The 14,307-nt window shown below is 45.0% G+C and overlaps 1 protein-coding gene across 10 annotated transcripts in view; it reads left to right on the forward strand.

Moving 5' to 3' along the window:
- Positions 1–14,307, forward strand: part of AUTS2 (activator of transcription and developmental regulator AUTS2) — a 676,911-nt gene that overhangs the window by 644,755 nt on the left and 17,849 nt on the right. For 6 of the 10 annotated variants that reach the window (XM_083714336.1, XM_083714343.1, XM_083714338.1 and 3 more), the window contains 3 exons: positions 1,453–1,694; positions 3,616–3,660; positions 9,233–9,328. In XM_083714336.1, the coding sequence (XP_083570462.1) occupies positions 1,453–1,694; positions 3,616–3,660; positions 9,233–9,328 (383 nt within the window). The remainder of the gene's footprint in view (positions 1–1,452; positions 1,695–3,615; positions 3,661–9,232; positions 9,329–14,307) is intronic. The other 4 variants (XM_083714339.1, XM_083714340.1, XM_083714341.1 and 1 more) reach the window with 3 other exon arrangements.

A 14,307-nucleotide genomic window follows, 5' to 3' on the forward strand; every position in this document is an offset into this window, starting at 1 on the left:
CATACATACATACATACATCAAAGGTAAAGGGACCCCTGACCATGAGGTCCAGTCGTGGCTGACTCTGGGGTTGTGGTGCTCATCTCGCTTTATTGGCCGAGGGAGCTGGCGTACAGCTTCCGGGTCATGTGGCCAGCATGACTAAGCTGCTTCTGGCGAACAAGAGCAGTGCACGGAAACGGCGTTTACCTTTCTGCCAGAGCGGTACCTATTTGCACTTTGACGTGCTTTTGAACTGCTAGGCTGGCAGGAGCTGGGACCGAGCAATGGGAGCTCACCCCGTTGTGGGGATTCGAACCGCTGACCTTCTGATCAGCAAGTCCTAGGTTCTGTGGTTTAACCCACAGCGCCACCTGCGTCCCACACATACATACATACATACATACATACACACACATACATACATACATACATATAAATACACACAGGGATAGTGCATTCTGGGAGAGAGGGACGGAGAGGGGGAATTAGAGAGATGAGTTGGGGGGCTGAGTAAGAGGGGAAGGAAGGAGGAACCCATCTCAGCAATGGAAGCTGATTCATGAATGGATGAATGGAGTTCCATCACCAAATTACGAGTCTCCCCACAGCCTGCTGCCACCTGCCCGCTTCCTTCCTTACAAACAAACAACCCAGTGTACGGTCCTGGCTGTCTGCATCCTCCTCCTAAGTCTCAGTCTTGTCCTTGGAGAACAGCAGAGAGGAAGAAGATGGAGAGAAACCTGGAATTAGTTGGTTCTGCCTGCCATTGGCTTCGGCTACAGTTACTGGTGATCCTACCAGTCCAGATGGGCACCAGCCCACCACTGCTTATTCTGGCTGGGAGATCTTAGGTTTCTACAGGGGCAAAAACCCAAGAATTGATCTGACAAGCCAGAAGTCTGTCCACACCCACAATACGTATCCTCCTTAAATTTGGGTTTGGACATATTTTATGTAAGCAGGTTGTACCAAATTCCAGGAGAATTTAAAACAGAAAAGCAAGCTATTCTGTTCTTCCTCTAGCATGGGGTTTCCCATACTTGGGTCTCAGGCTGTTTGGGGACTACAGTTCCCATCATCCCTGACCACTGGTCCTGCTAGCTAGGGATGGTGGGAGTGTAGTCCCAAAACAGCTGGAGATGCAAGTTTGGGAAACTCAACTCTGGCACAAGGCTGAGGAATCTGTGGCCCTCCAGATGTTGCTGTCCAACAAACTTCATGATCATTGGCCATGCCGGTGGCTGCTGTTTCATGTGGGAGTCTATCAGCACATAGAGGGCCATAGGTTCCCCATTATCATGCTGGCACTAATGGAGGAACAGAGATGAAGGGAAACACCCATCTATTAACAAAGATCAGTTGCGCATTGTGGAAGTGTGATTCCCCCCCAAAAAAAGGAAAAAGGAAAAACTGAGTTGTATATAAACGAGAAGGATAAAACCTCATGTTGCCATTGTCTTGGTTTTCAGAGCAAGATCTTCTCCGCCAGGAGCTGAACACCCGATTTCTGGCTTCGCAGAGTGCCGACCGCGGCGCCTCGCTGGGCCCACCGCCTTACCTGAGGACAGAGTTCCACCAGCATCAGCACCAGCACCAGCACACCCACCAACATACGCACCAGCACACTTTCACGCCTTTCCCCCACGCGATCCCACCCACCGCCATCATGCCAACGCCGGCACCTCCCATGGTGCGTACCCCAGGCAGAAATGTGAGGATAAGTAGAGCACAACTCTCTTTGGATCTTTTTCTTTCCTTTTGCAAAATGGTGATAAAATTGTGACGATGGGGGAAGATGTCCGCGTGTAGGAAGAGATTCTTGGAGGAAGGAAGCATGCTCCTCCCACCTTGCAACTCGGGGAATTCGGAAAGTGAGAAATGTTCGATATTTCTGGGAAGTTCCATGTCAGAATCTAGAGGCTCCCATGCATGTGGCTCCCTTGTTTGCAAAGGATGTGGTGCAGATTGAAAGTGAGGGCATAAAGCTAAACTTGAACCCTCCTTTCTAACGTACCGTATTTTTTGCTCTATAAGACACACCAGACCACAAGATGCACCTAGTTTTGGGAGGAGGAAAACAAGAAAAAAAATATTCTGAATCTCAGAAACCAGAACAGCAAGAGGGATCACTGCGCAGTGAAAGCAGCGATCCCTCTTGCTGTTCTGGCTTCCGGGATAGCTGCGCAGCCTGCATTCGCTCCATAAGACGCGCACACATTTCCCCTTACTTTTTAGGAGGGAAAAAGTGAGTCTTATAGAGCAAAAAATATGGTAATTGCTTTCTATGTTTTGTCATGGAAGGCAGTACAGTACTAACAATGTGGCACAGTGCGAGCGACATCAGCCCAGAGGGTTGATGGCCAGCTGGTTGACTGGCATCCGAGTCTTACTTCAAACTGGCAGTGGGGCAGTGTCCTCCACTAAACTCAAAGGCAACAGAAACACTTAGCGGGTACAAGGCAGGCTGCCCCCTCCCCCACCGCATTTGCTGGTTGGTGCCTACTAATAGAATTTATTAGAGCTCTGAAGATGTTTCAGAACACAGGTCCCTTCATTCTGGACCAATCTTAAACTCTCGAGGAAGGGCCATGGAGCAGAGGTAGAACATAATAAACTTCACAGGTTCAATCCCTGGCATCTTCCAGTTCCCCACTCCTTTGGCATCTTCCCACCATGCCAAGCTCCACGCCATGTTGGAGACAGCATGCTCTAGCTGCAGTGAAAAAGTAAGCAGTGAACTTGCAGAACAGGAAGCTTTCAGTTAAAAGCACAGTAACTCTGCCATGTCTTGATTATTTCACGCTGCTGTTCCACACTGGACATTGCGATTGCATTTTACTGCCAAAATAAAAGGTTGGAAATCAGGCTTGGGGGAGGGGGAGGATGAGAATAAAAGATTGATATACAGCCATTTGGTAATGGCATGTGCATTCTTCCTAAAGGGTGAGTGAGGAAACGATTATATTTCACAGGGTGGAGGGACTAGTCTGGAATGAACCTCAGCCTGCTGGTATCACTGCTTTGTTTGCCTAAATAAAGAGGTGAAAAAGAGGTGTATGGGCCTCAGGAACCCATGGCCTTTCCCCCTCAGATAGCAAGCTCAAGTGGTGAGTGTTGGAGGACATGGAGTCCAAATGGACTCACTGAGAAACATGAAGGAGCTGTCAGTATGCTCAGGGAACTGCAGAGTTTGGGAACAGGCACACACACACACACACAAAAGGATGCAGGCAAATGAGTGACAGATTGGAAAGAAAAACATTAAATTGGAAAATGGAACAGGGTGGGGAAAGAGCCCAGGGAAAATGTCCTCCTTGCAGAGAATGGCTGGCTAGAACACTGGTCAGGAGCAGTCCTGTTATGTAGGGAATATATTGTAGTATTATGTTGTTGGTTCCAATCATTCTACTTAATTTGCACCTGGAATTTTTGTTATCTAAATTGCTCCTGATCTCTTCCTGCTCTCACTGCTGTCCATACTTTCATCTCTGAACACCTGCCATTTTTAGGTATATCCTCCCCTTTCCCCACATTGATTGCCAGTTTTTTCACCAACCATTGACTGAATCAAAGAAATGTATGCCCCATTAGAAAGACAACATAATGAGTTTGTGTTTTGATCCTTTTTGCAGTTTGACAAATACCCTACAAAAGTTGACCCTTTCTACCGACACAGTGTGAGTTCTTCTTACTGCCTTAAAATGTATTAATTGCTTCTTTTCCCATTGGTGGGCTGAGATCACCACTCAGATCAGTGGCAGAACATCCCATTTTCTGTTTCCCTCCTTCTCCCTTTCTGTCCATCACTCTAAAAAGTCCATCATCGATATTGTCATTTGCTTTAGCTTTTTGTCTTCTGAAAGATGTGATATCTCTTAAAAAGAAAAAGCAAACTCTGAAGCTATGCCTAAATCTAACTCTTTAATCAAGAACTGGAGACTACAAAGGTGCCCAGATTCTCTCTGTTATTGCTGTCTTCTCTGCTCATTTCAGTGGCACTAGCAGATCTTTGTGACCATTTCTCTAGCTTCCAATGTGGTAATGAAGATATATGAAGTCCTGGGTTGATGAGGGATTTGTTTGCATTTGAATGAGAAACTACCTAATTCACACTTCTTCAACTTATGTGCAAACCGAAACACAGGCTTACCTTTGAAATTCGCAATTCTCTGAATTGTGCAATGCAGTTTTCCAACAAAGCAACATGTACAAGAATACATATAATATGGAGAAAGTATTATAAAAAGGTCTGTATTACTGAAAATAGCATACAAAATGCATTTTACTGGGGTAAGTTGCATGTAAAAATGTCAAAACTGCATGCAAAAAAATGTTTCTTAGGAGAAAAACACACTAAAATATTGGTTTTAAATAGCATTTTTGGTAATTTAAAAAAATGCAAAGTGCTATGAAAGATTTGTTAAATTTATATGGCCTCCCATTAGAAAAAAAGTATCTGGGTGGCATGCAAAACTTCATAAAGAAAAATACGAAATGCAATAATGAAAGCTAACGAAATAAAGTTAACAACAGTAAAACCTTCCTTCTAACAAAGACCACATAAAAATATTTGCAGCTTACCTTAATACCACACCGAAACAGCAAAGATCTAGGGTTGATTTTCTGTAGGAACATCCTTGCCCTGATATGAAGGTAAAAAGGTAAAGGACCCCTGGACGGTTAAGTCCAGTCAAAGGTGACTATGGGGTTGCAGTGCTCATCTTGCTTCCAGGCTGAGGGAGCCGGCATTTGTCCACAGACAGCTTTCTGGGTCATGCAGCCAGCATGACTAAACCGCTTCTGGCACAGCAGACCACTGTGACGGACACTAGAGCACATGGAAACGCCGTTTACCTTCCCACCACAGTGGTGACTATTTATCTACTTGCACTGGCGTGCTTCCGAACTGCTAGGTTGGCAGCAGCAGGGACAGAGCAACAGGAGCTCACCCTGTTGTGGGGATTCGAACCACCACCCTTTAGACCACAACACCACCAAGCCCCAAATGAATTGATTCATTCAGCCCTTATGTTCTCCCTCCACTCAGAGGACTAGGGCACCTCCAGGCACATGCAAGATCCCTGTGCAGGCCTGAAGAGGCACAGACCTTGGGGCCTTTGTGCCAAAGGAATCTTAAGGAATTGACAGCACCCTGAAAGCCAAGCTTTATGGTTGATCCAAATGGTTATACACCCTCCCTTTCTCCAATAGGTGAGAAATCACAGAATCCAAATGAGTATCAGGTCATTTGTGTTTCTCTTTCATTGCCTCAGATGTATCTAACCTGATGGCTTGTTCCATTTCAATGGTTAACAGAGGTTAAAAGCAACAAGATTAAAGCACTTGAAACTTTTAACTGGCATATTATTAAAAATGCATTAACCAGTGGATTTCACTTAATGGGCCAGATCAAAAGGTATTATGGTCTAAATTTGTAGGCAAAGTAGAATTGCTCCTTTTTCTTCCTTTCTTAAAACATTTGTTGGCGCTTTTACCTTCGGTTTGGAATGTGCTTTCTTAACACAAGATGCTGACAGTGTGATTCGGGAACCGTATGGCATCTGTATTTTTAACTATGGTTATTATGTTATTTCATTTAAAAAATGCTACTCCCCCCTCTTGCTGCATAATTTAAATTTATTAAATTTGCAGCCCTTCCTTCCTCCCAAAGGAGCTCAGGGTGGCAAATGTCAAAATATTAAAACAATATTAAAAAACCATGTTGAGAGCAATTAAAACATTGTTTTAACAGTTAGGAACAATCTACAAAAATGAGACCATTTAAAAATGTGGTTGGCTAATAATAATAACTATTATTGTTATTGTTTTATTGTTATTGTTATTGTTATTGTTATTGTTATTATTACCCCACCCATCTGGGTGGGTTTCCCCAGCCACTCTGGGCGGCTCCCAACAGAATTAAAAGCACATCAAAGATTTAAAACTTTCCTAAACAGGGCTACCTTCAGATGTCTTCTAAAAGTCAGATAGTTGTTTATTTCCTTGACATCTGATGGGAGGGCATTCCCTGTAACCTCACTTCTTGCACTGAGGGAACCACCAAAAGGCCCTTGGAGCTGGACCTGTCCGGGCTGAATGCTGGGGGTGGAGACGCTCTTTTGAGAATTACTAATGTACCCTGAAATGTGGCTTAAAATACTTTAATAAATAATTAAAAGTAAAAGTAAACCTCAAATAAAAGGTCGTCTACCGGGAAAACTAAAAACCTGCTAAACCATTAAAGTCTTTGTCAGTCAGTGGAAGGCAATTGTAGTGGTGGGACCAAGCTTCACAGGGCAAGGAATCTGGCCACATCTGGAGGGCCACAGTTTCTCCATTCCTGCTTCAGAGAGAGAGAGAGGTGATGAGGACTTTAAAGGATTAATCTAGCTACTGACAAGTAAAGCAGTTCTGCAGGTAACAACTCAACTAATTGCTATCAGGAGTTCTACTCAGGCAGGCTGCAGAGGGACAGATCTTGCTATCCTTGATCCACCAGATCACAGGCTGAAGCCTTTTTACTAGAATGCCAAGGAGAGGCAATTCAGACTCAGAAACTGAGACTTGAACTGGCTGCCAGCCCACAAGAGACAGTACCTTAAATGGCAGGTGGATACATGTTCCCACGAGGAGATGTTCCAGTTTTCGGGAGAAGACTCCTCAGGAGTCAAGTTCTCCTCACAAATAAAGTCCTCTTCATGATGACGCCTCTCTTTTGATGACAGAAGATGGAGTTCAGCTGCGCCCTGGGTGTGCTTCTGGCAGCTCCAGTTCAAGAGCCTCAGCTCCAGGCTTGAAAAGCCGTTGGGATGTATTTGTATGTCCCTTGCATCAAACTTTCTGCCTGCCTGCCAGTGGACCTTGGGCTGCCATTCAACTTTTCTCTTGTCTAAGCCCTCACTTGAACCCCAGTTTGCCTGGGATGGGATCATGGTCTGGCTTTGGCTGTTGGTGCTTCCTGAACCTACAGAAGCTGTGTTACTTAAAAGTTGTCCTGCAACTTGGGGCCCAGCTAAGATGGGACATTGATAGCTCTCTACTTTTGTTGACAACATGGGAATCCAAGCCTTCAAACAGCAGTGGCAGTTCCAAGACACTCTGAAAAGGTCTCCATCCTTTCCCACCATCTATATGTTAACAACCAGCATACAATGAAATTTCTAACCTGCCTTCACTTTTGTGAACTGGCATGTTCACAGAACAGTAAGCGTTATGGATGCTAGAGTCTTTAACATGCTCATTTTCAGTATTAAAAAGTGATTGCAACCCAAGACACTTGCCTGCCTAATGGGTTCTTGAGAGCTCCGCTATTCAATATCATCTAATCTTGGAAATGTTTTCTGCACCATTGGAAGTTCACGTTGAAGCGAAATAGAATTAAAAGATGGCAATGATCTATGAAAGGAGTGGGGAGAGGAACTGGGCCAGGTGGTTCAGTGAAAGCCTTAAAATTGTTGCATTTTCTTAATGATGTTAATTGCAAGAGAGAGAGAGAGAGAGAGAGAGAGAGAGAGAGAGAGAGAGATGCTTCAGTGTGCTTAGGTGCACCTCATGGAACAATACAATGAAACTGACTATTGTGCTTTTTTAGATCTTTGGCTCAGGCAGGCATCATGAGTCAGTGGAATGCATTTGCAAGGGAATTGCACTGCAATTTTGTAGAAAAAGGCCTCATCTGTTGACCAAAGGCTTTTCCCAAGCCAACTGCTGTAGGGCAATTCAGGAAAATTGACATGGGGCGCAAGGGCTCTGGGATGCTGCCAGAGCCCTCACACTGCCTTCTCACAGCTGGGTAAGCTCATGACTGCAGCTTTGCACAGGTATGGGGAGGGGGAATAAGTAAATGGAAAATGAGTTTGCTCTGCTTTCCATTTATTTATCCCACCCCACCCCACCCCACCCCCATGCAAAGCTGCAATTGGGTAAGTAAAATAAGCATAAGATGCAAACTACCTGTGTGTATGTGATTTTTGTTTGTTTGTTTGTATTGGTGGGCAGGAGGTTATGCCCTCTGGCTGCACCCACTTTTGTTTTAACCACACCACTACTGGCATGCATCCCGCATTGGATTCTGTTAACGTCCTACCCATGCCTTGTGGTGAATGTTGGGTAGGGTTGAACACATAACTTGCATGCAGAAGGTCCCAGGCTGAATCTCTAGCATCTCCAGACAGAATTGGGAAAGACTTCAGGGTGAGACCCTGGAGCTCGATAGAGCCGAGGGTTTGACCAGAAAAGGGCAATCAAAATGATCAAGGGGATGGAGCAACTGCCCTCTGAGGAAAGGTTACAACATTAGGGTCATCTGAATTTACAGAAAGTACTAAGAGGAGTAAGAGGAGACATGATAGAAGCTTATAAAATTATGCTCTCTCAGAACCCTAGAACTCACGGACCACGAAATAAAGTTGGAAGACTCAAACCAGATAACAAATTACTTCTTCACACAGTTGAGCTGTGGAATCTGCTCCCACAAGAGTCAGGGGTGGCCCCCCAACTTTGATGGTTTTGAAAGAGAATTAGACCAATTCATGGAGGCCCATGCTATCTGTGGCTATGTTCTACCTCCACTGTTGAAGGCTGAATTCCAGTTGCTGGAAACCACAGACGGGGAAAGTGCTGTTGCACTCAGGTCATTCTTGCTTATCCCAGAGGCATTTTATTGGCCACTGTGAGAACTGGCCTGATCCAGCAGGCTCTTCTTACAGTCTCATGACCCAATATTAAGGCAGCTTCTTTTGTTCCTGTTGTTTAACTGCTACAACTAATGCAATTGACAATGAGATCACGTTTCTCCTCCAGTTCCTTCCCATTGCATCCTCTCTTTTTTCTGTAATGCAGTATTATAATACAGTATAATAATAACCCTCATTATAAAAATCCATTCTGAGACAGCTCTCTACCCTTTACGCTTTCAAATAATCTGTTCTTTCCACACAAATCTGTTCATCTTGTCGTCTAACATTTTGTGAATGTCCATTATATCCCTTATTCATTGCTGTTGTCAGATGCCTTTGTCTTTTTCCTAGGCTTATCACCACCTCCTTTACCAAGTACCCAACATCAGTGGTCCAGCATTGATTTTTATGCAGTTGGATCACTGACTGATTAACAGCAGCAATCATGTGAACTGCATAATTCATAAACTGCCTCCGTGTCTCTTTTGCTTTCTTGAGTTGAAATTGCATGATGTGCAATTAGAAAATGTGTGTGGGGTCCTTTGCTGATGTTATCCTCCCTTTGTCACAGTTATTCCACTCGTACCCTCCTGCTGTATCAGGGATCCCTCCAATGATTCCTCCAACTGGTCCTTTTGGCTCACTACAAGGGGCGTTTCAACCCAAGGTAAATTGTAAATATTTTTGTGTGTGTTGTGTAGACTCTTTCCTATTATGGACATGTGTCTTGTAGCTTTGTGGTTTCTTGCAGTTCCAGGTGAGGAGCAGTGCTTTTATTTGTCTTGGGCCTGCATGGGGAACCTGCAACCCTCTAGATCAGCCTTTCTCAACCTGTGGGTCCCCAGATGTTGTTGAACTACAACTCCCATCACCCCTAGCTAGCAAGGCCAGAGCTCAGGGATGATGGGAGTTATAGTCCAATAACATCTGGGGACCCACAGGTCGAGAACCGCTGCTCTAGATGCTGCAGGACTTCAACTCTCATCATCCTTCACTGTTGGCTGTGCAGGCTGAGGCTTCTGGGAGCTGTAGTCCAGCTGTAACCTGGAGGTCCAAATGTTCCCCATCTTTGGTTTTGGAGATGGCTCTGCTGGGAGAGATGAATGAGTCTACAGGAAGGCATTTCCTCCCTAGGTCAACGTGGGGCACAAAATCCCAGAGTTTCCTTTGAGCTTGATTGGGACTCAAACTGTCTTGGGGATGATGGGCAAATCAGTTGAAAAGAGATCTGCATGAACCTTCATCATGTGTTCCCTTGATTCACTCTCATTTACTGAGGTGGCAGGGGAGGCAGGGGTGGGGTGGCTTTCCAGTAGGCTTCCAGGTGCTGGTTCTTGCTTTTAAAGCCCTATATCAGAGGTGTGGTGTAGTACCTCGGGTCCTTACTGGACTGCGGTCACCATAATGTAAATCACGGCTATAGGGCTTTACAGCTGCCACATTTGGGCCAGTCCGACCATATGTCTCTGTTCCTGGTACCAGCATATATCCCACTCAGGAAACGGGCTCCCACAATATCAAGGACTGTTAAAATTTGGCCTGAAGGTGCCATCCATCAGCTGCAGGACTGTTTTGAGAGAACCAATTGGGACATTTTTGATCGTTCAGACCTGGAGGAGCACACGGCGGCAGTTCTGTGCTATATCAATCACTGCACAGACACTGTCACAGTAAATAAATCCATCCGGTTTTACCCCAATCAGAAACCCTGGATGAATAGAGAGGTCCAGTGCCTGTTGCGGGAAAGGAACAGGGCTTTTAGGTCGGGCGAGGTGCAGCTTTACAGTGTGGCAAGAGCAAACTTGAAGAGGGGTATTCGACGGGCAAAACTGGTCTATAGGCAGAGGATTGAGGATAATTTAAGGAGTAACAACACAAGACAGATGTGGCAGGGGATTCAGCATATTACCAACTACAAACCTAACCTTGGTGCTGTCGACGGTGACCCTTTGCTGGCGGAGGAGCTTAACTTCTTCTTTGCTCGCTTCGAGAAGGAGCCACCTGAGACGCCGGTATTACAGCCACCAGCCCATAGGGGCCCCTCATTCACTGTAGAGGAGCATGAGGTGAGACAGGTATTGAGGATGGTGAATCCGAGGAAGGCTGCTGGACCTGATGGCATCACGGGAAAGGTGTTGAAGGGCTGTGCGGATCAGCTGGCGAGGGTCTTTACTAAGATCTTCAACAAGTCCTTACACCAGTCTATTGTCCCACCCTGCCTGAAGTCGTCAACTATTGTTCCTCTGCCTAAAAAATCCACAATCAGTAGTCTGAACGACTACAGACCAGTTGCACTGACTCCAATCATCATGAAGTGTTTTGAGAAACTGGTGCGTCGTTACATTATTTCCTGTCTTCCATCAACTTTTGACAACTACCAGTTTGCATACAGGGCAAATAGATCCACGGAAGACGCTATCACTACCACTCTCCATGCTGCTCTGTTCCATCTGGAGCAGCCGGGGAGTTATGTGAGGCTGCTGTTTGTGGATTTTAGCTCTGCTTTTAACACTATCCTCCCCCATAGACTGGTGTCCAAGCTAGAGGCGATTGGACTCTCCAACTCCACCTGTCTCTGGGTTTTGGACTTTTTGTCAGAACGTTCTCAGAGGGTTAGAGTAGGGTCACATATGTCCACAGCCCTTAGCCTTAACACCGGCTCACCACAGGGTTGTGTGTTGAGTCCCCTGCTCTATACTCTCTATACGTATGATTGTACAGCCATTTATTCCAGCAACAAAATCATCAAGTTTGCTGATGACACTACGGTGGTGGGGCTCATTTCAGGAGGGGATGAGTCCGCCTATCGGGACGAGGTGGAGCGGCTTTGTGCTTGGTGTGGAGAGAACAATCTGGCTCTTAATACGACTAAGACCAAGGAATTGGTGGTGGATTACAGGGAAAAAAAGGCGGACATTCAGCCCTTGTATATCAACGGGGAACGGGTGGAGAGGGTGGCGGAATTCAGGTTTTTGGGAGTGACTATCGATCAGGGCATGACTTGGAGCGCAAATACTACTGCTCTGGTGAAGAAGGCCCAGCAGAGAATTTATTTCCTCAGACTTTTAAAGAAGAACAATCTGAGTGAGAGACTGCTGGTGTCCTTCTACCGAGGCTCCATAGAGAGCATTCTCACATACTGTATTTGTGCCTGGTTCTCCAGCTGTACAGCTAGGAAGAGGAAGGTGCTCCAGAAGGTCATAACCACAGCCCAAAGGATTATTGGTCATCCCCTCCCATCTTTGGAAGAACTGTACGGTTCCCGTTGTCTTAGGAAAGCAAACAATATCCTGCAGGATGCATCTCACCCGGGACACAGTCTGTTTGTACTACTGCCTTCTGGCAGGAGATACAGAAACATCAAGTCAAGGACAAATAGACTGAAAAATAGTTTCTATCCAAGAGCTGTGGCCTTCTTAAATGCAGTAACTCGATAGTGTGACCTGGGAGTTTGATGGGTGTGGGTGTGGGTGTGGCTGGAATGTGGTTTGTTTGGTTGTTGTTGTTGTGTTGCTTTTGTTGTTTTTAAGGGATGGCATCCAATTTCGTTGCACTTGTGCAATGTTGCACTTGTGTAATGACAATAAAGAATCTATCTATCTATCTATCTATCTATCTATCTATCTATCTATAATCCCTAGCCATTAGCTATGTTGACTGGGGATGATGGGACTTCCAAGAATGTCTGGATAATCACAGGTACTCCACTGATTGGCAAAGTCTCAATAAACATACCTTGGAAAGTCTACACTTCTTGGTGATGTTGGCCCAGTTAGAAAAACTATTGGGCTGTTTTGCCATTACATTTTCAATGTGATTGCTGATTGACTAGCTAGCTTTGCACAGAAGAACCAAAATCTGGTAGAGTGGGGGCATACTTTGGGCTGAAGCAGCGGCCTAGAATTAGCAGTAAACAAAAGTAGGCAGTAAAACTTCCCTGGGGGCATTTTAGGAGCCCTGAAAAAGCATCTTTTCATCTGAAAATGTTCACTTATGAACATTTGGTGCAATCTTCCATTCTTTCATTTTATATCTTGCCTTTCTTTTATCATGGAACTCAAGGTATTCAGGGATGTTCTAAACTGTTTGGTTCTGCTCTTTTATACCAGGTATTGTATTTCTCAGCTCAGGGGTAGACTGACGTCAGTCTTATTCATTCTGCTAAAAGAACTGTAATCCTCATTGTTCACCAGTGTATTTTAAATTTAATCTTTTGAGGCTAGATGTTGAGCTGTGTTTGTCCAATCTGAAAACTATCCCCGCTCCACCACTCAAGCTTCTTAAATATGTAGATTGTGGTTCATTAGCAAAGGTCCTCATATATATGATAATTAGGCTATTAAGAATCCATTTGAGCTTAACCATCTACTAGTATGTGGCTGCGTGCATGGTTGTTGTTTTTTTAAATGTTGTGTGGGGCTCTTCGCAAGTCAGGTTTTTTTACATTCTCATGACTACATTATAAATCTCTATTCTGGAAAGACGGTTTTGGTGATTCTTACTTTGTGAATGGAGACACCTGCCTCTACTGATGTCAAAATCAACAGTTTCCGATTGATGGCTTATGTGTTCCATCTGTTTCAATCCCTTATCCACATTCTCAGTCAGATTGCCAAGACCTTCAGCCATTTTCTGGGAGAGGACAGTTGGCATCTTGTTGGCCACTGTGATAACAGGATGCTAGGCTAGATGGGTCTTTGGTCTGATCCAGCCGGGCTCATGGTCTTATGTTCCCCTTTCATTGGCTTTCTATATGCCCCAACGTTCTGCTGTTTCCCAACACTTGAAATTATTTCAGTACCCACAACTACAGCCAGATGTCTAGATATGAGCTGCTTCCCCTTCTCTCTGACCCCCTTTATTGGTGCAAACCCAAATTGTTCACTGTTCAGCTGCTGTCCCTCACACTGTCCCTCTCTAGCTTGGTTTTTTAATCCCAGCAATAATCCATTTGACTCCCCTTTCCCAAAACCCACCTCCAGATTGGCATTCCCTCCCTTCTCACCTGCTTCTCACTTGCACTATCAGTGAGCCTGTATTTTTTATTATGCTCCTTGCTTCTGTGTGAATGGAAGGCCATCAGCTCTGGTTGGAATCCACTTCCCATCCTGCTGGGTGGCTATAGGATTGCCATACGTCTGGGAAATTTGTATGGGATACCCTGAACACTGCATCCGCAAGCAGTGTCAGAGCGGAATTTGGCAAAATGTCCGTGAAAATCCATACGTATGGCAGCCCATGTTGGCTGTGTCATTTTTTGCCAATTTTCTTCAGAAATAGCTAAGAAATGTTCAATTTATTTGCAATTTTGCAAAAGAAAGCTCCAAAAAACCTTTGGCCAAAAAAACCTAGCATGGGAGGTACTGTGGTAGGTAATGCTGGAAGTTGTGGTCCAGGAGATGCTGTCAGAAGCTACACTCAGAGTGCTTCCAGGGGACTCCTAGTGGTTCAAGGGTATATTTACTTTTGGACCTGGAAAATAAATAAGCAAGGCACAGTGTGAATAGTTTTGAGGTGTGTGTGTGTTGAAGTGGGTACTCTGCAGCATGCATTATCACCTCGACAGAGGGAGGAGGCTTGTCTCCAACAACAACTGTGAGCCCTTTGCAGAAGCAACACCCGAGAATTGAAAACCTGTGAACACAA

Source organism: Podarcis gaigeae (assembly GCF_964106915.1).
Source record: "Podarcis gaigeae genome assembly, chromosome: 15".
NCBI classification, from domain to species: domain Eukaryota; kingdom Metazoa; phylum Chordata; class Lepidosauria; order Squamata; family Lacertidae; genus Podarcis; species Podarcis gaigeae.